The 27,101-nt window shown below is 43.3% G+C and overlaps 1 protein-coding gene across 1 annotated transcript; it reads left to right on the forward strand.

Moving 5' to 3' along the window:
- On the forward strand, nucleotides 1–26,113 carry tbx4 (T-box transcription factor 4; the record flags this gene model as incomplete). Its single annotated transcript, XM_080771508.1, has 8 exons — nucleotides 1–147; nucleotides 2,153–2,247; nucleotides 14,543–14,662; nucleotides 17,213–17,360; nucleotides 22,812–22,964; nucleotides 23,562–23,650; nucleotides 24,118–24,356; nucleotides 24,467–26,113. The coding sequence occupies 8 exons, from the start codon at nucleotides 1–3 to the stop codon at nucleotides 25,138–25,140; spliced, it is 1,665 nt and encodes a 554-aa protein (XP_080627634.1). The 3' UTR covers nucleotides 25,141–26,113.
- Nucleotides 26,114–27,101: the final 988 nt, after the last annotated feature.

The raw sequence follows: 27,101 nt of genomic DNA on the forward strand, positions 1-27,101 counted from the left end.
ATGCTCCAAGAGAAGGCATCGGCTGTGCCCGATGACAGTGCCACCAGAGCCCAGCCTGGAGGTGTCTCAGAGGCCGTGGCTGACCCGCCTGGGCACCTGGGCCTGCCCACAACTCCCAGCATCTCCAGTGGCAGCGAGACCGACCAGGTATAGCTGAGGGTCACAGTGTGACCATCCGGACGTTTCTTGATTCCATTTGTTGTTTACCATGACACTCTAGACCTGCGATAACTTAAGCTGTAGCGTCTACTAATTGCTAGCGCAAGCAGAGCGCGCAAGTAGTAGTTTCGCCCAGGACGATATTCGATGCGTATGCACCGTCCCAGCATATTCGATGCGTAATATGCACCGTCCCAGCATAATACTGTATGACGTCAGGGTATAACTGGTATAACTAGCTCTCAATGATGACGTGAAAAGATGTGGATTAAAGGACCCAATGCCAGAGTGTAAATGGTTTTCGATGGTGACGTAATGACGATATGTTTTAGTGTCGGGAGGATTAAAGGTAATGCTCCTATGTATATAATCTGGCACCACTGCCGTATCAGGCACAAGCAGTCATTACGTCATTTGCTGGGACGGTGCATACGCATCGAATATGCTGGCACGGTGCATACGCATCAAAAGTGGCGCAAAGTAACCACAGTATACCGCTAATCAATTTACAAATTACATATACATATACACAGAGGCATTTAGTATTAATATCACTATAGTCTAAGATTAAGTAAATTTAAAGCAATTGACAATTTAAAAGAAATAATTAAATAATTATACTGTATACGTGATAACATATTTTATTTCAGTTTATATACCTTTTTTTTCATCGGATATCGATGATTTATTTTTCTTTGAGAAACTAAAAAGGGATCCAGAATAATTCTAAATCGATAAAACTGTATTTCTTTTATAGATAGAAACTTGTACCATACTTCATAATACTACTTTTTTGCATGCATAAAGTAGGTAGGTAGCAAATAGCTAAACCTAATAATTCAACATTTCAAACGTTCCTTCACAGAGAAGCTGAGATTTGACAGTTTGTAGTGGTCGACAGTACTTGCGCGCTCTGCTTGCGCACTAGTGTGCAACAAGCAAGTAGGGACTCGACAGAGTGCAGTTCTAGTTATTTATTAGTTTCACTACGAATCAAAACATAATGTTGGAAAAAGAAAACAATGAAAAGTTCACTTGGATTTGTTTTAACCTATTATCAGAAATTCAAAGTCTCAGTTTAAGAAATGTTGACTTAAAGTAATTGAAATCCTCAGAAGTAGCCATTCATCAATATTGTAGCAGGCTTCAAAATATCTGACTTCTGGCCAGGGTGCATGATTACATTTGCTTCAGCCATTGCTTTCAAATGGTAAACTTTGATTAAATGTATTTGTACTTTTCATCTCAAGTCCAGTCAATTATATTTGTAAAGCACATTTTATATCCTAAACTCAATATGCCTCATGTTAAAAGTAATAATGCACAAACAAATGGACAAAGTGCAAGAATCACTTATAAACCCCACACATGTGTGATAAATATAAAACCTTCATTAATATACTGTACATGAGGAAGAGAGTCAGAAGTGACCACACTGTGGTCTCAATAAATCCCTTTAGAGGCCGCTTTACTGTTTTTAGGTTAGTTAACTTATACATTATAGATCCCTGAGGGGAGATTCATCCTCTGAATTGGACTCATCTTAAATGTTAGGAGCCGTGAACAGCCACCGAGCAGCGCCAGTTCTGAGGCACCCCCTCGACAAATAAAAACGCCTGGGTTTCCGAGGCTATGAAGCACCTTGCTTATGGGCACTGGCAGGGATATGTAATATACACTATGCATGTCTTTGGGTCTTCATCCTTTGTTTGTTATCCATGTACTGTACTGTATATTATACTGAAGCCATTTCATTGGTCTGTTGGGAGACTATACTGTGTATTTAACTAACTAAACGTCAGTACACAAACATAAGCTACACACTAAATAAACAAGAATCAACATAGAATTATTCCGTTTATTTATAAATAATCTATTGCTAAGTTATGTTATGTAATATGACAATGTTGTGACTTACGTTTTTTTGTAAAGTTCCATGGGATGGTGGTGTGTTTGGACCATTTAACAGACATCTCCTCACTCATTTCTCCAGAATATTGAGAGCATCAAGGTGGTTCTTCACGAGCGAGAACTGTGGAAGAAGTTCCATGAAGCTGGAACAGAGATGATCATTACTAAAGCAGGCAGGTGAGTACAACGTATTAACACTACTAGTACTACAACACAGTATACAGGAAAACACTAGTAAAAACACTAAAACACAGTAACACTAGTATACAATGTCAATAACAACAAGGTAACAATCCGTGGTGGAAAGTAACTAACTACATTTATTTAAGTACTGTACTTGAATACAATTTTAAGATATTTGTACTTTACTTGAGTATTTCCAATTTCCAGTAGTTTTACTTCTACTCCACTACATCTCAGAGGCAATTATGATACTTTTACTCCACTGCAATTATTTGTAAACTTTAGTTACTTTGCAGATTTTGATTGTTATTACAAAACATAGTCACTTCAGCCCTATATACATTTTGGCCATTTGAAAATAGCCGATATGCAAGATGTGAGGCACGCAGATCAAAAATGAAATACTTGAAGTACTTTTCCCTTTGGTACATTTAGAATTCTGGAAAACAGAGTATTTCTATATTATTGATATGTTTACTCAAGTAAAACATTTGAGTACTTTTCCCACCACTGGTAAAAAGTACTACTACAACAAGCATTGTTGATTAACTGAATACATAACATAGGACCAGTATGGAAACCAGTCCCCAGGAAGTTGTTTGTCTTATCCCTTTTTTAGCCCAAGAGTTTTACTGAACCTATTTTTCATAAAAAATATAATTACAAAATGTGGGTTACTTGGCAACCCTACTCACAATAACTACTTAGCATAGCTGCCAGCATAGCTGCTAATGATAGTTAAGAGTGACTCATGTGTGATTGTGTTGCTGGTATAGTATGCGTTGTGGCTTTCCGAGGTCATTGTATATAAAATACATCTACACGCACATGAAGACATGCTCCAACTTACCGTGTACGTATAGTCAAAACAAATTTGAAAAAGGGAGATATAATTTGTATCTATATTAAACACTACTAGTTGTACTATTGCACAACTGCAATCTCTGTGGAAAATTACAGGAAAAGTTATATAAAAATTAGGGATTCAACACACGATGTGAGTGCCATAGCTCAGCAGGAGCACGTGTTTAGACAGCTAATAGTAACACAGGGCAGTTAGAACCCCTGCTCTCAGGAAGAGACATGAAGTTCCCGTACCCATGAATACATAATTGAAAACACAAATGACTGCTCCGTTCGTCGAGATTTAATGCGACCCGAGGATTAGATAGGGAGGCCTCTGGACATTAACCAGAGAATGAGTAGGCTGTTTCAAACCCACCTCCGCCTCTCATTCCTCATGGGGCGTTCTTTTATTTTTTTTTGTTGCCTCCAGTAAAGAGAGACATTTTTTAAAGGTCACCACATTTTTTCTTTAATGCCGCATCAGCGTGAGAGATGGGCTTTCCCTTGTCCAGCTGATTAAGTGGTCTCTGAAATCCTCAAAGCTCTTTGAAGGACCGAGCGGGGGCTTTAGCTACAGTACGCAGCTGCCCTGGAAAACCTGAGCGAGCAGACGTACGCGCCGTTACTGTCAAGCGTGCAGTTTGAGAGACCCCGTTTATGTTTGGAACGGGTCACAAGAAACTGTACTGTCGTTCCGGATTGCCAACTCAATAAATGAACATTCAGACCAGAGTGAATTATTAATTGAGGGGTATGAATAGTGTATGGAGATACTCGCCATGTTCTCATAGCAGAGTGACAGGGCAAGATGGAACCTCCTTAAGAAGTACACTGTTACATTAAATAATAAAATACGTGTTGCATTGCATGGAAATGTATGTACACTATACATAATATGATTACAATAAATACATGCACATTCTCTTCTTGCATGCATGGCCATTAAATATTCAATCTGTAATTATGGCTTGAAACTAGGTTTCAAATAATGTGGGGTTACATTTCCGCTTCTACACATGCAGTGGCACTTATGTTGCGTAGGTTAACCACAGAGCTGACAAGCAGAGGTGGAAATGTGGATTTTTTTTTGGCAATGTCTTAATATGCAAACTTTGGTCAAAAAATACAAAAAAAAAAGAAAATAGCAGATTTACAAGCTCAAAATGCGCCATATTGTGACACGTTGTGAAAGTTTCAGCAAAGAGATTTGGTGTAGAGGGGAAAAAAAGGAGTGGATGTAGATTAGACCCCTGGGGGGGTCAACAAAGTATAGAGGGTAGTATGGTTAAGCTTAAGCCTTAATTGTGCTACAAGGCTTAAATATCCAAATATCTGCACTCTGTGACACTGGCTCAGTAGGAGAGAGAAAGGACTGCAGTCTCTGCCATGTTTGGGACGTGCCAGTAGCTGACCAGATATAGTCTCAACCACATAACCAACTATAGGTCTCTGTTTTGATTCTAGCTGGAGCCCTGAGTTGCGCTTCCCTCTCCATCACTGTCTTCAGCATCTTGCATCTCACTACTTTCCCCAATTCCGTCTAAAATGTTGCGTTGTTTATTTCTGTCTCACTTTTTGACTCGCACTCTGACACTCTTGACACTGTATGGCATTCAATGTTATGTTCGGGCCAATGAAATGGCGTTGATAACGCAACAACAACTAAAAGTCTGGCCCAGACGGCTGGTGTAGTGGTCCGGGCACCACCTGACAGCGGGTTCGAGTCCCGATCGCGGGCGGCCTTTGCTGTGTGTCACTCCCCAATTCCTGTCAGACTACTGTACTATCTAACCAGTAGCCTGACGGCACGCATCCGCCTGGGTGACAGCAGACTACTGGGCGAGCGCTGGCGCTTTTGGAATGGGGGGGGGGGGGGGGGGGGGGGTCAGATCAACATATGGAATTAATTATGTACTGGCCATATAGCGTGTCTTGAGTGTACAGGGTTGGATGAGGTCAGATCAACATCAATGTAAGAACAGGTCAGCTCCATATATGGAGATTTAAGGGTGGCAGCGGGGGCAGTGTCTTGAGTGTACAAGGGTTTGATGAGGGCCCAGGTAGGGACGGGCCTTCATTCTTGGGCCTGTTAAGAACTCTAGTTTTTGCCGGCTGCCATGCGCGACTGCACGAATAACTTTGGGGCAGGCCCGTCTAAAGTTTAAATGGACAGGTATCAGTCAAAAGGTAGACATCGAAGAGGAACAATGGATGGGGAAGGATCAACATATGGAATGCCACAACAGGTCAGCTCCATATATGGAGAGCTAAGGGTTTGAGGTCCGATGTAGAGTTGCTCGCCAATATTGATGACATCAGGGATCTCCAGCCCTGATGTCACGTGATGTCATGAGCCATGACCACGTATATGGTCATGCCTGGGGGTGACCAACCAAACAACTGACTGACTGACTGACGGGAAATGCACGATTTCTTAGTAAATGTGATCTGCGGTCGCAATAAAGGCATAAAAAAACACCCAGTGGGCAGCTCCAGTATGCTCCACAATTCTGAAAACTGCACACAGAAATGCCACAGTTGATTTAAACCCAGGACCTTCTTGCTATGAAGCAACAGTGTGAACCATTGAGCCACTGTGCCACTTTATAGCGTTAAGGGTTTAGTGTCAGGAGCTCAGGAGAAAATGATGAATGTCCATGGCTTTGCGCGGCAGGTGATATAGGTGTGATTAAAGGAGAAATCCAGACCAAAACACATATATACCCATGAATCAGCCTATAACCTCGCTATAACCTTGCCTATACCTCGCCTATAACGACGCTTTCACTGGTGCGCACACCATCGGCCGCGCTCTCACGCTGATAAAAACAAACCCACAATCCATGGTGTTGTTGTCAAGTGACTACAGAGCCGAGCGCACTGCTGCAGAAGCAAACGGACATGCACAGACATGCCCACAATGGTCCAGGCTGGGTGAAAATCACTGCGCACTGCATCACCTGGGCCCGTTGGTCATATATTTTACCCGCCTTCCATTTTCTTCCATTACTACTTTGCGCTATAGAGCGTCGCAGTCCCGCCCCCTAACAGAACGACGAGTGGCCCAGGAAATGATTCTCCATTAATTTTCTCCATAGGCTTTTCAAAAAGTATTTATATGAAGACGGTTACGCCGCGGACAAAGCCAACTCGGATCGTGGCAAATCATGACAATCATTACAATGTTTTGGGCCGATCAAATAATTAGTAAGAAGAAAAACAAAACGAATAGTATTGTATCCTGCCTTTATTTTCTTCTTTCAAATTATTTGATCGGCACAAAATATTGTGTTGGTTGTCATGATTTGTCACGATCCGAGTTGGCTTTGTCCGCGGCGTAACCGTCTTTATATAAATACTTTTTGCACTCAAAATATTAGTGCAACTTTCGTTCAACTTTGACCCCTCTATCACTTGGAACTATTTTTGGGCGTAGTGATATGGACACAAAAAACATAGTTCTGTGTGATAGAGGGGTCAAAAATGTACGAAAGTTGCACTGATATTTTAGAAATAGGTCAACAATACAAATAACGTTAGTTTTGTGGATTCATTTACTTTGAATGCGTGGCCCCCTGTGCCCCCCACAAAATGACCGGAACTACTTAATATTTCACCAATACCAGAGCATAACTCCCACCATGGGACTCGGGCAACCAATGAATACAGTTGCAACCACTATATTAATGGCAAGTATTTCATATACAGCTTAAGTTAAAAAAAATCTGAACTATCCCTTTAAAGGACAACTTTAGTTTTTTTCAACCAAGGTTCATGTTTTAGGTTATTAGAGAAAGTAAAAGATTTTTTTTTCATTTTCTGCTTTCTTTCGTTTTAGGGACTTCTTTAGGGCGGGGGCATTCGAGCATGGGGCTAAATATGTATTTTTTTACAACGTTTTATCGCGATTTCTTTTTTTATTATTTACTATAGTACTAGACCGCAATAAATTACATCTGGCCATCACAGTATCTACTGAATGTGAAGGAGGCCTACTGGGGGGAAGCCACACTGTATGTCATAGGCTCAATATGTCAGTTTGACACATTCAGTAGATCACGTGATCTTTTGTGGCCAGAGATCATTTCTAAGGGTCTGGTAGGACTATAGTAAATAATACAAAAATAAATCGCTATAACATTTTGTGAAGAAAAACATATTTAGCCCCATGCTTGAATCCCCCCCCTGTCAAAAACAGCTAAATCCCTAAAACGAAAGAAAGCAGCAAATGAAAAAAAATTACACTCACCTTTTACTTTCTCTAATAACAACCTAAAACATGAAAATAAAGTTGTCCTTTAACTTAAGGCCAGTGAGAAATCAGCTTGACAACACTTGAAGATCCAGAGCTGATACTATTGCACTATTGTTTCATGAACGCGTCTATTTTGTGCAGATTATTAACTTGATATGGGTTGTGTGTCTGAAACATGTATTTGCCCTGCAGGTATGGGGGCCAAGGAGACTTTTGATATGGGTTGTGTGTCTGAAACATGTATTTGCCCTGGTATGGGGGCCAAGGAGATTTTTGATCTCAAAAGTGATTGCTGGGTAAACTACAGGTCAAGCAAGGGCAACCTAGAGGTGTGCTGCATGTGCAATGTGCATAGTTGAGCAACTTGGATCATCTCCGACCTTGACCTTTGACGACCAAATAGCAGATACCAAGCTATAGATCTCTAATATAGTTTAATGACCTTGAGTCGTGATTTGACAGTTATACAGCGTATTGTGCCATTGCGGAACGCGACATGCATATATATGCCATTGCAGGGAAAGTGGCATACATAGCTCAACTAATTGAAACGGATAGCCTAAAAGACAGCTGCAGACAAAGGCATACAGCCCCCGAGTGAGATCATAAATCACCCAGCATTTGACCGGCGAGTCAAGCTTCTGAGCGTGTCTCAAGACGGATGCTCGTCCAGTCAAGCGAACACCTAGCCGAACCAAGAAGACTTTGTTATTGTGAGTGTCACAGACCAGGCTGTAACCCTCTTTCTTCCAGAGCGCCCATGAGCGTTTGCCTCTTCCCTCACTCTCCCTCTTTGTACACAGCCCGTCAGGGCAGCGGTGGAGAGAGGGGTGATAAGAGGAGTCCCGCGCCCGCAATCGTCAGCGCCTTTGCGGGGTCGTGGTGCTCCATCATCCCCCCCCCCCCCCGACGCTCCTTTTGATCTCCCCCTTTCGGCGCGGCAGATTCCCAGAGAGGGAATGGATCTCTGAAGAGCCAAAGCGTGCGGGACTGTTAAGAGAAACAGCTGGCCGGGCACAGAAACGCACACACACCCTGACAGTGATATCATACACACACTCCCCCCCCCACCTCCATTTCTCATGCTTCCCCCTAACTCACACAAACACTTCTGAGTCATGCTCACATGCCCACCAGTCCATGTCTGTGCGTGTGCATGTACACATGCGCGCGCGCGCACACACACACACACACACACACACACACACACACACACACACACACACACACACACACACACACACACACACACACACACACACACACGGGGACGGATGGACAGACAGACACACAGTTTTCCCACGTATTTAACACTTACCCTACCTTTAAACAAACTATAACCAGCGCAGTAACAGCACCTAATCTTAACCAAAGCTAATAGCCAACCCAAGTAATTGTGTTTAACCATATAGCGCCTAAACTTAAAAGGAACACCTGCCTAATATGACAAATATGCCTTGAAACATTATACTTGCCCTCTATAACTAAAATTAAAAACAGTTTACATATTTTATTTCTTTCATAAATAGAGAATCTTTCACTCAATAGACACTGCTCCTGTCACAAGTTGTCTATGTGTGGTTCAGTCCTATGGAATATATGGAATGCACATGCTAATTAAAAGTATTTAAAATATTGCTTTGATGCTCATCCTTATCCTTAGGAAGCATAAAGTTGTTTTTTATTAGCACATGCAATGCACTCCATACATTCCATAGGGCTAGACCACATGGAGATTCTTTATTCATGAAAGAAATACAATATTTAAGGTGTTTTAATTTTTTAATTTTAGTTGTAGAGGGCAAGTATAATGTTTTTTTTTTAAGACATATTTGTCTTATTAGCCAGGTTTCCTTCCAAAACTCAAGATTATAATTGATTCCCAACCTATCGGTATACAATGGACGGCATTGGGTTGACAGTCCGCCCATAACACTCGCTCTACTAACACAGTGATCATGACCTGATGATGATCAGGTGTGCTTCACAGGGCTCAAGCCTGCTCCTATCGGAGTGGTTCTTGCAGCTTCCCATACTTTGTTTGTAATGTAAACTTCAGATGATAAAGACAGTATACATCTATGTAGGCAGTGGTTCTCAAACTTATTCAGGTCAAGGACCCCCAAATTTACATTTATAAGCCCCCGGCGGACCCCCATTAGAAAATATATGCCAGGGACACCCACGAGAGAAGAATTGTACAGCTCTAGCAGTGATTCTCAACCATTTTAATTTCAAGGACGACCAGTTGAACATGAATTAGGGTACTGTCCCCTATTTAATGGCATTTCTATCTCTGGGACCCTAATGTTTATATTATTTAAAAAAAAAACAGATAGTGTACAAATAAAACCAAATGGACCTGTTAGGGCCCATTTGTACACTCTCTGAGTTACAGACCCGTAAGGGTCCATTTGGTTCCTAACTATCATTTAGCTGGGGGACCCCCTGGAACTCTCTCAAGGACCCCTAGGGGTTCCCGGACCCCACTTTGGGAACCACTGGCATAAGGCAACACTGTGGCATACTGTAGTGACATCCTCCACACAGCATAGGTCAGGTCACTACAGTACGTCTACAACATTGTTGGCGGACTTAAACTAAGCTCACACTGCTATACTGGTCAAACCAGATCAAACTTCAGCTCTTCTATTATACATGTAGTCAGTGCAATATGCTGTAGTGTAACAGTATAGTCCTCTCATCACCCACATTATTAATGCCAGAGTCTTGCATGCCAGAACCTGCCAAGAGCAACCAGGCCGCTGCGTCAGCAGATGACACGTCAGCCACACAACACATCGGCCCACGCTTTGATCCACATGCTGTCCTGTCTAAATAGGAAAGCAAACAACGGTTTAAGAATATATCTGAAGTTTCGGGGCTTCTACAGTGAGATTATTTGAAGGACTCTCAGCCAGTAAGGCATATAAAAACAGTTTTTTTTTATTGTTATTTTTTTTACTGCACATAGGATTTATATTCAATCCATCAAGTATCCGATATCCATGCATCTAAGCGGTGCATTTTGACTCAGCAATTCCTGTTTGATTAATGCACATCTGGACGTGAATGTGCGCGTGCGTGTGTATGTATGTGTGTGTGCATGTGCGTGCGTGTGCGTGCGTGCGTGCGTGCGTGCGTGTGTGTGCGTGTGCGTGTGTGTGTGAGAGAGAGAAAGAGCAGGGGGGGTCATGGTTGAAATGAATGGTTTGGACTGGAGCAATGGCAGACCGTCCTCAGTAGCTGAGGCTCACATTATATACTGTAGATACGTGGGGACCACTTGATGTGTTGACACAGACTTCCATTCTGGCTGGATGATAACGCCATAGGGGCCATGCAGGGCAGGCAGGGGGATGAGCAGAGGTCTGTTTTGAATGTTCCTCCCAGATTAACCCGCCTTCCAGAGAGGATGATACCGGGACTGATCTCTACCTCCTGATTGGATTTGGGGGCCTGGGAAAGAGATTTAAATTATCTGCCCTCCCCTGTCTATCTTAACTTGGGATAGTATTTACAGTAACCTGATCACATGGTGTCAGTCAAAGCGCAAAGCCTTTGATGGGCGTTTGTTGCAGCAAGTTTAGAGTAGCGCGTTTGAGCCAAGAGAGGGGCTTGATGCCGCCGGACCGTCCTGTCAGAGAGCAGGCGAGGCTGTCACGACTGTGCGTGCTCGCTCCACTATTTGAACATGTTTCCATGGGAAAACGTCAACAGATACACTTTCTGACTGGAGACTTCTAGAGCGATGGCGATTCAGCTGTCTAAACTGCTTGTCCGATCCGGGCCCACCATTAAAAAGCACTTAGGGGTTTATAAGGGGGCGCAGAATCCCCTCTGCAACTTCTTGCTTCGACGCAGATGGAGATGAAAACGTTTTTGGTTTCAGCATAAGAGGGGGTCATGGAAGGTAGCGTTCATTCATATGTTTTATGGGCTTGTCTGCTATATTAGCATATTCTGTCTTTCAATCCTCGGGGCACTTTAACAGATGTAAGACATATATACTCTTTTTATTTTATGACTCAAAAAACTATCAAAGCATCTCTGTCTACGCGTGCGCATGGACGGCCCACATGTTGTAAATTGTACATTGTCGCGAATCAGACTCCCATCACGTCTCGTCACACGTCACCAATCTTTCTAACTTTGGTTTCTCGACACTATTATGTTATAAAAAAAGCAAAAATTGCCCCTCAAAACATAACGAAATAAAAAGCATCTGTATTCTTCTCCGTCATATACTGTGTGTATGCCTGCGGGCAAGTAAATGAGTACCAGAAACAGAGTGCAGCAGAGAAAGTGTGGCAGGTGTGTGTCCTACAGTAAGCTGTTGGGAAGTGGATCTTATCTTGCTTAAAGAGGACTTGCTCATCGTGCCTGTGTTTATAAGAATGGCACATCTCTCGACCGACTCTCCATGTTGTCTCAGTGATCCGACAGTACTGATCTCTACAGGCTTCTGTGACTCCCAATTCCTTAACCCATTCTGACCTGAGATCAGATTCATACGAAGGTTTCCACTGGACACACACTGGTCTGATTAACCCATTCTGACCTGAGATCAGATTCTAAAAATGTCAGTCGTTCTTCGATTTTTCAAAAAATAGCAGACCTACAAGCTCGTAGCGCGCCACTCGGTGGCGCGCTATGAGTTTGTAGATCTGCTATTTTTCAATAGCTAAATCACGACATGATGCTAACACCAAAATGGGTTCCCGTTCAGAATGGGTTAAAGACATGGCTGATCCACTGTCACTGCTCTAATCCGATCAGTGTAGACACATTATGTCATAAAACAAATGCACGTTAAGGACACGTTGAGAGACTGTACTTAGATCCACTCATAGGCTGTTGATAGATTGTACCTAAGTAGTAGTACTGTTGACAGGCCAACGCCGTACATATATCCACACGTATACTCGTTGCTGATAGACTGGGTGCTTGGGTATAGAGGATCTTATCTATCACCTATATTTGGTGTTGCTGCTCAACACCAAAGAGGCTAGCGGGAAGCTGATCTCTGTCGCTTCACTTGTTACACCGACGTGCATGAGGATAGGGTGCATGTTCGGGTTTCAGAACTGTCCACAGCCCCCTGAGACACAGTTGGAGTAGACACAAATGGTACGATATTATGTATATTATGTATATATTATACACAAGTAAGACGCGCAAACGCGGGAAGCGAACGCAGCTCGTACATATTTGGGGTTTTTTAAGATTTTTTTTAAGTTAGGTTTTTAAGATTTTCTTTTAGTGTGTGTATGTGACTGTGTGTGTGTGTTTTTTCTTTTTTTTTTTGTGTGCTACAGCTGTGCCCTGTGGTGGCGGGCAGGTGGTGTTACAGCGTGACAGACAGACAGACACACAGACAGACAGACATGTTCTGCTAGGTCTCATAGTTACGTTCGCAATTAGTGAGGAACAATAAAAAATGAAGACCGGTTAAAAAGGGGTGAAGTGGTCCTTTAAGCTTGTACTGTATAGTTCTGCACTATAGCATGCTTTACGTCCTCTCTGTGAATTATCGATTAATGCATTCATAGTTAATTGACACGTTTTGATAAGGTTATCGATCGATAAACCGGTTAGTTGATAAGCTGTGCTTTTGTAAAAAAAATCTGAGAATCTTAATTTCCCTCAATGTCTAACATACAAATCTACATTTTGCTGATATACAGAAATAATACGAAAGGCATATTATATTCCATAATCAAATATTAATTTGACCATTGACGATACAGGGACAGGCAATGGCATCTTTGTATGTGCGTTCCTCTGCCACACGCGCTCGCAGACAGCATTACATTCACAGAAAACCAACCAATGATAGAACCGCATAGTGTTCGATTAATTACGATTAGTTATTACCCGTTAACGATTACCGACTAATTTCTTAACGGCGGTTAATAATTAATAATTAACTACACATGTCGGACACATGATTGTCTGTGCTCTTCCTATAGGGTAAACTTAAGGAGGTATAGTAGAGACAAGGGACTAGACTAGAATACAAAAGGAAGCAGTATAACTACATTTGGATAATTGTCAATTTACTTTTTCCTGTGCACACTGCCAGCAGGCCAAGGAACTCAATTCCTGAATATTGTTTCGCATTGGTCCACGACACCTTTATTCATTCTGTGAATTCATGATCTTAAGAGGCTGGACAGGATGCAAATCTGCGACAATGTGGAGTGCCAATAGCTAATCAGCCAAGCTGTCTCTCCGGCATATGGGAACTACACTATGCCAGAAGTGGTGCAACTATTGCCTTGTAGTTGATAATACGTGTTATGGCCAAGTACTGGGAGAAAAAATGGGTTGCAAAATCGTGGGATTAAAAGTTACAGTTGGTCAAGTGAATACAAATCGCCAGATGGATGCAGATACAGAGACCCACAGAGTGGACACGCAAACGTATGGTCATGGGAGAGTCCCATCGTTAAGATAAAGCCCACGTCTGATTGTCACCAACATACCAAAGGTGTCAACATATCCCATGCAACCTTCAGTATGACGCACAGGACACGTGCACGCGCGCCAGACAGACGGACAGAGACAGGTAGACACGGAGTCACCTGATGCATGCACAGGTGCACACATGCATAGGATGGAGAGACACCTTGCTATAAAAGCCCATCTGCTTAACACCAACAAACTGAACATGACAACATACTGTATGGAGGTACACATACAGTACCTAGCATGTGCCTTCACCAGAGAGAGAGAAAGAGAGAGAGAGAGGAGTTAGCGCTAAAACCGTCTCGACCCTTTGGTGTGGTTTGGGTCATTGACTTCCATGCGTTGAATCACTAGGGTCAACGTGCAACAAGACATATCACACCGCAGGGACAACGCTAAAACCGTCTTGACCCTTTGGTGTGGTTAGGGCTTTACTGGTTAAAATACGTTTCAGATTGCAGTTTTTAAAGTGAGTTAAGCCGCAAAGATTCAGTGAAGAGCAGATCAGCGCCTACCCCTAAAGCTTGAAGTCAATGACGGTGAACCGCATGGTACCTCTGAGGTTAACTCTGTTGGGCACATGTCAACTGTATTAAGTGAAACTCAGAACAGATATAGGTGTGCAGAAATATCTCTCATAACCTTTAAGTTTGAAAGACAAATAGCTTATTTTTTTTTAAACCCTACTAATCCCTTTCTCCTCACGTTTGTCTACAGGAGGATGTTCCCGAGCTATAAGGTCAAAGTGTCAGGAATGAACCCTAAGACCAAGTACATTCTCCTAACAGACATTGTACCAGCAGATGACCACCGCTACAAGTTCTGCGATAACAAGTGGTGAGTCAGAAGAAGTTGTGGATGAACGGATACCTCAGGATTGGTTGTTGACTACAATGTATACATCTCTGCTGTCGGGCAGAAACCAACTTTTCAGGAAATTAGGAATTATATATTTAAAACAAAGCAATACTGCCTCATCAAAGTTGGTATTATGACTTTATATATATATTGTCAGACAGATACTACATGTGTCAGACTCATTATATTATCACCACTTTACCCCTATCGAGCTCAAGTGGAGTTTGTCCATCATAATTGATAAGAACAGCTGACAATGGATCTCTGAGCTATTCTAAGCTGCAGGGGAGAGGGCAAAACAAACTGGCGTTAGCTGGTTTAGCAGACAGTTTGAGGATACAATGGAGTCAGCTGGTTTCGTCAGAAGCACTTTTTAATACTTTCATTGGTTCAATATTTTTCTTTCAACCAACACAGACATAAAGGGGGTTCAATAGTGTCGAAAAATGGAGTTTAGCTGATTTCTGGCCGACAGCGAGGATATGTAGCGTCGACAGACGTACTCATGGATGGGGCATCGAACCACCCAGGCTGTTGGAAGTGCAGTTACAGTTACGAGTGGAGTGTCTAGACATGGGCGAACAGATGAGTTTTAATGAAAGGAGCTTCTTTAATCACTACTGTTTTGCCTGCTCACCAGGAAAACAAGCCATTTGCAAGCAGTTTGGCCATTTGCAGAAAATCGGCGTCTCTGGCAAAGCTTGTAAATAGCGTGCAAATTGAAAGGTCTGCGGTGTTCAACCACTCCTCCCCCCTTTTTCATACGCGTTTTACACATTCCTATAAAACTGAACGACATAATGAATGGCGATAGAACACAGAGAACAGCGAGGAAGGATGACAAGCCTGGTCGCACTGAAACACTGGGCAAGTGTCTCAGTTCTGCTATGGCACCGAGCCCTCCAGCCTGTACTGGGTCAATGGGGTTAATGGAGGACGTGCGCCTCTAGTCATCAATGATTCATGGCCAAATGTTGTATTTTGTTGGCTAAACAACGTATTGTTTTGCAACTTCTTTCCATCAGTGAAAAGTTCATAATCCCCTCCCACCACAAGACATGCTGTTTTCAATGATAGAGCTCATGACAATGACAGACTGCTTATCGTGTATTACTGCTGATGCATGCATCTCTGGACAGAGGCTGTGACCTTAAGCTATTCTGACCTGAGATCAGATTCTAAAAATGTCTGTTTGAAAATGACAGTTTTCTGAAAAAGCTATGTTTCTATGTCAGTCGTTCTTCGATTTTTCAAAAATAGCAGACCTGCAACGCTCGTAGCACGCCACTCTGTGGCACGCTATGAGCTTGTAGATCTGCTATTTTTAAATAGCTAAAGCATAACATAATGCTAACACCAAAAGGGGTTCCCGCCTAAAATGGGTTAAGCTACTGGCAGCATGCAGTTTCTCTCCATTCTGAGCAAATGTATGATACATTAGAATGCAATTATATAAAGTTGTATGTTTATCCCATTATAATAGAGCATATTGAAATTGTTGTCTTTTTTGTAGATTGTTGCTAGGAGACTGGCAAGGAAGCCCTTGAAACTACATTAAACAATAGCGGTGATGCACTGTCCCCCTCCTGGGGGTATATAGGGTTAATGCCACCATAGCCATGCTGCAGCCACTTATGTCATCAGCATTGGCACTGCATAAATAACTAAATGACTGTATCTATGGAGAGACACACAAATAAACATGTTTTGCCACTAAAACTGCACTGAAACACAGACTAGGAGATGCAAGCTGTTTTACAGCCATTTGTTGTTGCTGATCTTGTGGGACGGCGTGGAATTTCAAATTCCTGGCCTTTTCATTGCCAGTGTGGGTTCTGGTGTTCTTCAGCCACACTTTGGACTGCATAATTAGCAGTGATGTTACAGCAGAGGCAATGGCCTCCCAGTCCAAACGGAGCTGTTAGTGTGAGGGCTGGAAACGGCTGCCAGCGCTCAGCGTCATTATTCTATACATGTGTTCAGTATGAGGGACAATTCCACGGCTGTCACTAAACTGTATAGTCCAGTCCACGTGAGAGTATAAGAGCCTCTGGGAGGTTTTATTACAATATGTCGCCATTCCAGATATTAGACCTATAGAGCTATGATGTTTGTTTTTAAAATCATTACTAAATTCTTCTTGTACAGTATGTTTCATAACATTTTTTTTACTGTGCACAGTGCACGGGGGGGTTCCCCAGCAAGATGAGTTACACTTTAAAACACTTAAGCCCTATTTCGTTTTTTTTTTGGCTAATCAAAAATAACCCATCTCCAAGCTCATAATGTGTCGTGATGATGCAATGCATTGTGAGCTTGTAGATCTGCTATTTTATGATCTTCTCTTATGGGATCCCTATAGCACAACATCTTTTCAAATGGGGACACGTGGCCAAATGCACATCGATGTGGGGGTTCATGATATGAAAATGCTCGCGAAACACTGCTCTAGAGAACAGTTGCTATAGGAAGAAGGGAGTTTTGACTTAACTTGTGTTTCTCAACCCCCTCCATTCCCTGTGACCGTAGGATGGTGGCGGGCAAGGCGGAGCCAGCGATGCCAGGCAGGCTGTACGTGCACCCTGACTCCCCTGCTACTGGAGCCCACTGGATGAGGCAGTTGGTGTCATTTCAAAAGCTCAAGCTTACTAACAACCACTTGGACCCCTTTGGGCATGTGAGTACAAATATGCATATAATAATGCTTATAAAGTTAGTTCCAGCCAAGTTATTTCATTGAACAGGAAGAATTCCGGGAGTGCTGATATGAAGTATACAACAACGCTGAAAATGTTATACAGTGAAATATCAATCTGCTTTGTATGGCTGACAGTCTAAAAGACCTACTAGCGCCCATTACACCCAACCGTGCCAAAGTGTTTTCAACAGAGCCTCACGCTCTCATAACGAAGACAGAACATGAAATAGAAGTAACCTTTAAAACTCTTATTAGGGACATAATTGGGGAGGAGTGTAGTGGAACATAAGGCCTTGGTATCATGGCAGGAAAAAGGCATTAAACTGTAGGGTTCAGCCTGCAATTATGAGGGTTGACATTTTGGCCTGAGGGTAGCGATAGAGTAAAGGCCACAGGTTCATGTGTTCATGTTTAGGGAAGCTTGAATATGCACAGCACGTTTTAATGCCTCGCCTAGAGAAAGCCCAAGCATAAATGAGTGCACCCCTCGTTTTCCTTTTTTCTCAAATGTGACCAGCATAGTAAGTTACAGTACAATGATCATTTTGTACCTTTTCCTTTTTAAGCGAATGCAAAGTTCAGGGTCGACACAGCCCACCAAATAAAATAAAATAAAATAAGCTTAATACAATGCAACGTACCTAACCTACAGTAGCATGAACAATAGAGCAGGTGTGAATACAAACGATCATTTTGTGTGGAAGGTTTTTATCTAATGGCGGTGCTACGGGAAAGGCCATGGCTTCACCAAAATCAGTAAGGGCCGGCCACCCTTTTGGGAGCATGAAGGTGCATGGAAAATGATATGGTAATCTAGACAGTTTCTGTGATATCTTGTTTGGAAGTAATATGCTAGAGACAGATGAATGCTCATCCCATTCGGATGCTGTCAATGCACTGAATGGGACATTATCACGTTTAATCAAACTATTGAAGTAGGTGAGATACTGACCTACCGACGAGCCCACTAGGTGTTGTGTTGTTATTCTGTGGGTTGATGATGGTTATTTTTTGTGGACGATACTGACCTACTGGTAGGTCAGTATCTCACCTACAGTACTTAGACCAATCAATAGCCTGTCGTAATGTCCCATTCAGAGCATCGACCCATTCCAAGCCGCTGAATATACCGGTAATACGGTAATGAAAGTAGTGTTATACTGCATCATATCAGCGTGACTATAGAGCGCCTCAGGGCCGCCCCCTTTCAGAAAAGCGAGTGGCCCAGGAAATGAAACCCCAATGCATTCTTCCATCGGCACTTCTAATATAATTTATTTAAAGACGGTTACGCCGCGGACAAAGCCAATTCGGATCGTGACGAATCATGACAATGAACACAATGTTTTGGGCCGATCAAATCATTAGAAAGAAGAAAAGAAAGTCAGGAGACAACACTATTTGTTTTGTTTTTCGTCTTATAAATTATTTGATCGGCCCAAAACATTGTGTTCATTATCATGATTCGTCACGATCCGAATTGGCTTTGTCCGCGGCGTAACCGTCTTTAAATAAATTATATTAGAAGTGCCGATGGAAGAATGCATTGGGGTTTCATTTCCTGGGCCACTCGCTTTTCTGAAAGGGGCGGGCCTGAGGCGCTCTATAGGCCTCATGTCGAAGACGATTACAGCCGTGCTCTTATACACTGCAGTAGTCATTTCAGTTGATCAATCGAGAACAACTTCAGTGACAAATTAGCTCACAGGTTTTCAAAATGTGGACCTTAAGGAGGCGCTCATTGAAAAAGAGAGGAAAAGGAATTAGGAATGTATTAGGAATAGAATACATTACTTACTTACTTAATCCTCTTCGTGCTAGGTAGCACATAAGGTCTTCACCAACGAACGCCAATGCAGTCTGTCTTCCGCCCAATGTTGCAGTTGGCCCCAGGTCCACCCCAACTCCTTCATTTCTCTCTCCACGATCTTCTCCAGGTCTCTTTGGGCCTGCCTCTATACATAGAATACATAATGATGTATTTAAAAAAATATATCTTAAAGCGAAAATAACATGCATTTTAAAACTGCTTTTATTATATTTAATATCATATTGTCCATGTCCCTCAAAGTTATTTCTAATGGTTTGAGCCTCAATCACCACTCTGATATAACCAGTCCTTGTCATTTCTTTATGGACTTTGAAAGCAGTTTTAGCTGCAGTACCACAATGTCCTGAGGTAGTGGGGGTGCTGATATGCAGATTATTTAATATTTGTGTCATTATAATACTGGTGCTAGATAAAAACCAGGCTTGTTTCCATTCCATGCCAGCTTGGAAAATCAACAATGGTGGACATTGTAAACAAAGTGGAAATGCAAATTTGGAACTGAAGACTGAAGAAGAGGAGGGATTATACAAAGTAGGGTGAAAAAAACTGGTGAAAATCAGTTGAGCTGTTCCTGAGAGCAATTTCCATTAAAGCACCTATATGATATGAAAGCCTGATTGTTCAATTTTGTGGATAGAAAACACATATGTCCAAAAACACAAAAGAAATTGAAAAAGTTGAATTTTATGTTATAGGTCCTTTAAAATGAATGGGACAGTTTAACCACTTACAGCATATAATCACTATAATGTAAATGCCATTTGTTGAAAAATATATATATAAAAATCTAAAATAGGAGAAGATCTACAAGCTAAGTTGTAGTAGTAACTGAAGGTCAAAGCATATAGCCGATGAACTGGAACAGGTGCAATGTACTTGTCACACAACGGTACACGAGGGAAAATAAATACTTCCATATATCACCATGTACAATACTTAAATAAATAATGAAGTCTTTGTGTAAGAGAGGCCCTGAAACAAATGAAAAAATATGAGACAAAGTAGAGAGAGCGAGAGAGAGAGAGAGGCTTGTCGTAGAGGGAAGAGCATGACCGAGGCCGCGCTCCCCAGGGGAACTCTGGGCTAGCTTGTCTTAAGCCATCCTGTCAGTGGGCGGGCTCATTAGGTTCATAGCCTCTCAGATCAGCGGCGGGGCCCACTGTCAGGTTGAGTTGAGCGCCTGGCCAGTGATAAGGGCGAATAATGAGGACAGAGCAAGTTAGAGGCCAGGCTAAACCCAGATTAAGGCCCAGCCTATACCAGTACGTGTGTTGGGAATGGGGTAGTGGAACCTGTTCTGTTCTGTGTCACTGCGTTAGCAGCTCCTAACAGATTGGCTATGGGGTGCCTGCTCAAAAGGCAGTGGAACTGGGAGAGTTGAATATGTTAGCAGCCATATCAAAAGAGACAAGCGTTTCTACTAATTCCAATAATGAAGACAATTTTTCATTTTTAGAACAACCTCTGGATTTGTGCGGCTTCATTCACAATATGCACAAATAGAAGTAACTTAATATTGATAGCTAAAATATGTCTTGTTTTGTCATAATGTGTCGAAACCGAGCTAGCCATATAGATTCTTACAGGTATCTAGTTTCACTTGTGAAATCTCAGATCCTCAGATCCTCTCTCTCCATAATTTGACCCAAGTTCACCTAACTCTCTCCCTCTTATCTCCTCACTATGGACCTGCCCAGCATCAGCAGTAAAAACAGATCCCCCCCCCCCCCCCCCCGCTACTGTTTAGACATGCTCCCCGGAACCCACACATAAATCTGCCTGCTCATATAAAAGTAGGCTACACACACAATTAGGTTGTTCATTTTGATTTGATCGTAATCACACAAAGGATATTGATCTATATTTACACGACGATTATTTTAGATTTGATGTGTGATTTATATGTTTCAGCGTGCTTTTATATTCATATTTTGTATTAAAGCATATTTCTAATATAGGACTCTATGGGGAAACTAATAACTGCCACACACGGTCTTCCTCACAGCACAGAAAGAAGCATTATTTGGAGAACTAAGTCAGGACCTGATGACGGTTCGAAACATTGACATCACTAAATGCAAGTGAGGAAAACTTATCCTAGCACCTGTCACATATTCCTTAGGAGTGCAGAAGACTCCTGGAAAAATAACACAGTCGTTGGTGTCGAAATGCCTGTTGAATGAAAGGGAACGGCAGATCAAAGCTTCAATTATTAATTAATTGATCCGAGGCTGGCAGCCCTGATCAATGTAACCAAACAACCACAGAACAGAACATTGCCCTCAGACATCAGCCAGACAGGCAGACCAGACAAAGGTCACAGGAGAGCCTCTGGTGAACCAGCCAATGGGTTTATCTCTCCTGTCTCCAGCCTTGCCCTGTGCAGCCGTAGCATGTGAGTGTCGGGCCGTTCAGGGTTCAACCTGAGCCTAGCAGCCACCCCCCCCCCCTCCGTGCCCCGTTTAGCCTTCACCTCTCTTTGGAAGCCCCCCCGGGGGGGGCGGGCCCTTTCAAAGCCCGCGAGCCAGCCTTGCCGAGTGTGTCTGGAAGGTGAAGAGAGGGGGGAGGACGAGGTGGGGACTTTGATGCTCATCCTCCCTGACAGAGCTGGGCCAACAATGACCGCGCCTCCGTGCCGCTAACGCTTGGCTGAGCGCTGCGGCGACTCGGCTGCAGCGAGCAGGATGGTGCCACTGAGCCGAGCTGACCTACCTCCGCCCCGGCCCAGGCAACAGCAAACAGTGGGCGCACGCAACACATGCTGACTGGTCCGGGGAGACGCCACACTCTGATTCCAAGTCAAGTGTGACGGAGACAAGAGGCTGAGAGGGATACTGAGCTAAATCGTTAACCGCTTGAACCCTGGCGCCCCTATTCCTGGGGAATGTCATAACAGGCGAGCATTATTATGGGCCGAAAAATAGCTGATCTGCAAGACCGTTGTGATCTTGTGATCAGCTTGTGGATCGGTTCTGCAAAGACATTCGGTGTAGAGGGAAAGAAATGAGGGTGCCAAGGAGAGAGACCTGGGAGAGCCTGTACATAGGGTTTAAGTGGCTACTTTGAAGGCTGAATCGCAGGCACTGAATTAAGTGCGGCTATATATGACTGTATGCTAAGAAAGTTAGAATAAACCAGTATTATTAGACTCCACACAAAGTTCCACTGGCAAGAGTTTAAAACTTCTCTCAACTTTCAAACACACTCAACTGAAAGCTGCAATCCTACAGGTAGCACCAGTTTAAATGTGAGACTAATTATGACTTCTTCAAATAGAAACATTCCTTCTCCAACTACATAACTTGGCTCTGGGGAAAGAAAGAAGCCTTGATTACATCAAGCCAGGTACCATTAGCATACCAAATATTAGGGGGGGGAAAGCCAGCGACGGAAAACCTGAGCAACTAATACAGTCATTCAAACCATGAGGCCTATTCAAGTTAGAAATGACAGCGCATTTGGCATCTACACAACAGCTATAAACTAGACTTAGTGAGAGAAAGTAGGCCTTATGTCCAGGGTTACAGTAGCGGTTCATTCACGATCAACACTGACAGGTTTTTGAATGAAACATGTTGTATTCTTGCTCTCTTCTACAGATCATCCTCAACTCTATGCACAAGTACCAGCCCAGGCTACACATAGTGAAGGCAGATGAAAACAATGCCTTTGGCTCCAAGAACACGGCTTACTGCACTCATGTGTTCCACGAGACCGCCTTCATCTCTGTGACGTCTTATCAGAACCACAAGGTAAAGCCCTACATAGAGAGACCACTATATGCAAAATACGATAAGGGTATCGCAACAGGCCCACCTTTGCAGGTACTCGCTCCTGCGCCATCTGTGGGCCAGTGGCCTCGCTCTCTCCGTCTCTCCTTCCCTCAAGGCACCGACGGGACTCTGCATGGCAGGGGCGTCCTCCTCCCTGAGCCAAGGCTAGGCTTGACCGCATACCTCGAATAGACAGGATGTTAAATGTATTGCCTTTCATTAGTAATAGAAAACTAACAGGTCTTTGTGTTATACAATAATCAACCAATAGTGTGTGCGTTATTACTAAAATAAATATGCTAAAATATAGAAAAACTAATATTATCTGAACAAAACAAATTCAAAATACAATATATAATATTATGTATATTATTAGGAAAGCAGAACAAAAGCAGTTCCACTGCAGACAAACATATCAATACGTTATCAGTATACATTTGTATTCACGTAGTTTACAGTGTAAACTGTGTAAACTTGACACAGTTCCTAATGACAACAAACTCAATTGCATGTAACAATAGCTTGGGTTTTAGCAGCCAACTTGAAAGCTTGAATGAAGTGTGCTATTTTTCTTAGATCACTCAGCTGAAGATTGAGAACAATCCTTTTGCCAAAGGGTTTCGAGGCAGCGAGGAGGGAGATCTACGCGTCTCAAGACTACAGGGGTAGGTTAACAAATCCATGCTATTCACTTTTTCTATCTTATCTCCATTGATTTTGTTGGTATAGGAGTCATGTTCAATTCATGGTACTAAGTCTGTCAACAAACAGCCAATCAAAAGCACCACAGACAGATTGTGAGTTTGTGACAGAGTTGCCATTCTCCCACTTGCCACTAAAGGTGTTTGCACACATAGCGGAGTTTCTCCGTCGGTTTTCCGGGGGGAAAATGGCTCGACAACCAAGCCTTCGCAATGAATTCGGTCTATTTTAGTTAAGTTTCAGTTAATCTCAGAAATTGACATACAGTATCTAGAAATTTGGCAATGACAGAATTCCCTTTAAATTAATAGTCATTCGACTAATAAGGAACCCTTTTCCACACGTGTCTTCCAAGGGAAAGTTCCACAGCTGTGACTAGGCAAGCTAATTCCATGTCCTTTTCTTTGTTGTTGCCGTTATTGATGAGCAGGAAAGATTATCCTGTTATTTCTAAGAACATGGTCCGCCAAAGGATCCTCTCCTCACATAGTCACCTGGCGGGGAAGCTGGGAGCTGGAGTTCTGACGGGCCATCCGCAAGGCGTCCTTTCCCATTATCAGTACGAGACCGGGGTTCCTCTGTCCAACTCAGACTCCCAAGACCCTCTCTCCAACCACTTCCCTCAGAGCAGAGACCCCGGGCTTCTTTATCACCGCTTCAAACACAGAGGTGTGTTTTTATTATTCAAAACTTTTTTTCAGTGTGATGAAATGAAACGAACAGCCGTGTCTATAAACTCTTTTGAAAAATAATACGGGTGACTATACATTACCTTTCAGATAACGCGCGACACTTGGAGCTGGGATGCAAACGGCCTTATTTGGAGACGTCGCCCGCGGTCTCGGATGAACATTACTTCCGGTCGCCTCCCTCCTACGAGCCGCCGCTGCTGTCTCACCCGTACTGCAGCGAGGCGATGAACGCCAGAGAAGCGTGCATGTTCGGCGGCATGGAGACGGACTCCGGACCCGGGACGGCGGCGGGCGACGCGGCGGACGACCTGAATCCCCCGTCGCTGAACTGCAACATGTGGGCTTCCATGCAGCCCTATCCTCGCTACAGCGTCCAGACGGTGGAGGCCGTGCCGTACCAGCCCTTCACCGCTCACTTCACCAGCAGTGCCACGGTCACGTCCGTGGTGCCGCACCACCCCTCCCCGGGGGCCATGGCGTCGCGGGGGCCGCAGGGGGCCGACCTGGGGGTCTACAGCCCGGCCTCCGTCCAGTGCGGTCTGCCCGTCATACCGCCGCCGCCGTCGTCCTCTCCTCCCGGCCCGGGGTCCAGAGACAGGGCGGGCCAGCCGTCGTTGTACCACAGGAAGCCCGGGTCACCGCTCAGGCCCCACCGAGAGTTCTCAGCCTATCCTGCGCAGAGTGCCATGTCCATCAGGGAGGCGTCCTATCAGTACCAGATGGGCCTGAGCAGCGCAGGGAGCCATTGGACTGACAGTTAATGTGGACCACTGGAGAAATGCATTTTGTTCAGTCTGCAAGTGGAAATGTATCCGAGGTTCCCCTAAAACCCCATTTTGAGGCGCAATGCTAAGCATTGAGATTCGTTTAGTCCCGATTAGTTGATAGCTCACACAGCCACACACACACGCAAAGTTACAAGGTGATTGACACAGGGCAAAAAGCAATGAAGTAAAGATAAAAAGCTGCAGACTTTGCTCAAATCAACTCTACGGATAAAGATTTGGTAGCATTCGAGCAATGTGTGGACTCAATGTTTACTTTAATGAGATGCATTTCTTTTAATAAAGCCATGGTGATTTTTTTTGCCAAGTTGCACTCAAAAGCCATATTAGTTTGTAATGAGATTAGCAAAGAGTGGTCGGTATGTTTACCTGAAGACTCTGAAGCCGTGAATCCATGATGTCCACAAAGTGCCATTACAGTACTGTAGTATGTGATGATATAGCTTCTTTTGTAGCGAGTCATCTGCAGCGAAAACGTATACCAAGAATAATTATTTTCTGTCCAAAATATTTGAGTGTGCCAAACATGAGACATTAGTGTTTTGTTAAAAACAAAAAAACACAGCTATTAATCATATAAACAAGGCAGGGACAGGTGTTGAAGTTGTGTGTATGCTATGCTATGTATTGTATCTGCAAGAGGTAAATAAACATATATATATATATATATATATATATATAAGTGATATGGCTGTGCGCCATGTCCGTGGGACCGTTAAACGAACAGAAAGCCAACACTAGAAGCCCACCCATAATGTTCATGAGTCAGCCGCGTGCGGCGCTCGTCCAACTTCTCCTTCTATAACCCCCGTCACTCTTGTTGCGTGATAAAAACAGTGCACACATCTGAGAATGGGCCACAGTGTTAGCCAAAGACTGAGCCACAATGGAGCGGTTAGCAGCACAGTGCTTCATGGCCTGCACAACCCCCCCACCCGCCCCCCCATCAGTGCACACTGCTATTCTGAGGGACCAGACAGCAAAAAAGAGGTCCCTGGGAAACCAGATGGGAGCTTAAAGAACCGTCGTTAACCGCCAAATGGAGCACAGGAACAGAGAGCTGCACACAAATCCCAGTCCCGAACGACGGAATCCCAAAAAAAAGAAAAAAGAAAAAACCCTTACAAGACTGCAAATGTATAACAGCCTGAGTGGGCAGGATCTGCACTGCTAAGTTAAACATGAAGGAAAGACTCACCTTTTAGACGATGAACTCTCACTGATGAGGAGGAGGAGGAGCGGCTTCCGAGGGGTGATTTATACCTACAGTAGTTGCGAGTTCCGGTGTTCCGCCGCACACCTGAAACTAAAGTATAAATCAAAGATAACACATGGTGTTACATACTACAGATGTGCATTATGCCTTTATTTTTGTGTTAACATTTTGAGTACTTGAGTATTTACTTACTTTAGTACTTACGGTTTGTCTTTGCACACCTGATAAATAAACATGTTCATGCCTTCCATTGTTTGCTATTTAGCGTGCGAGCGCACACACACACACACACACACACACACACACACACACACACACACACACACACACACACACACACACACACACACACACACACACACACACACACACACACACACACACACACACACACACACACACACACACACACACACACACACACACACACACACACACACACACACACACACACACACACACACACACAAATAGTACAGGTATAAGTGTGGTCAAGCAAGAAAGCCTATATTGGATAATTTGTCAAACTGACATGAGATTCAGTTCTGCTAATGCAGTAAATGCTAAAATAGTAACGGGACCTTTTGAGGGATACTTATTTGTATTTTAAACAATAACTCAATGAATGCATCTGGGGGATGCAAACCCTGGTGTTTCAACCCAAAATGTTAAGTTCAATGAAAATGTGCCAATCAATTCCCCATTTTGACCGTGGCCTTGG

The sequence above is a fragment of the Protomyctophum bolini genome (assembly GCF_963924005.1).
Source record: "Protomyctophum bolini genome assembly, chromosome: 9".
Lineage (NCBI taxonomy): Eukaryota > Metazoa > Chordata > Actinopteri > Myctophiformes > Myctophidae > Protomyctophum > Protomyctophum bolini.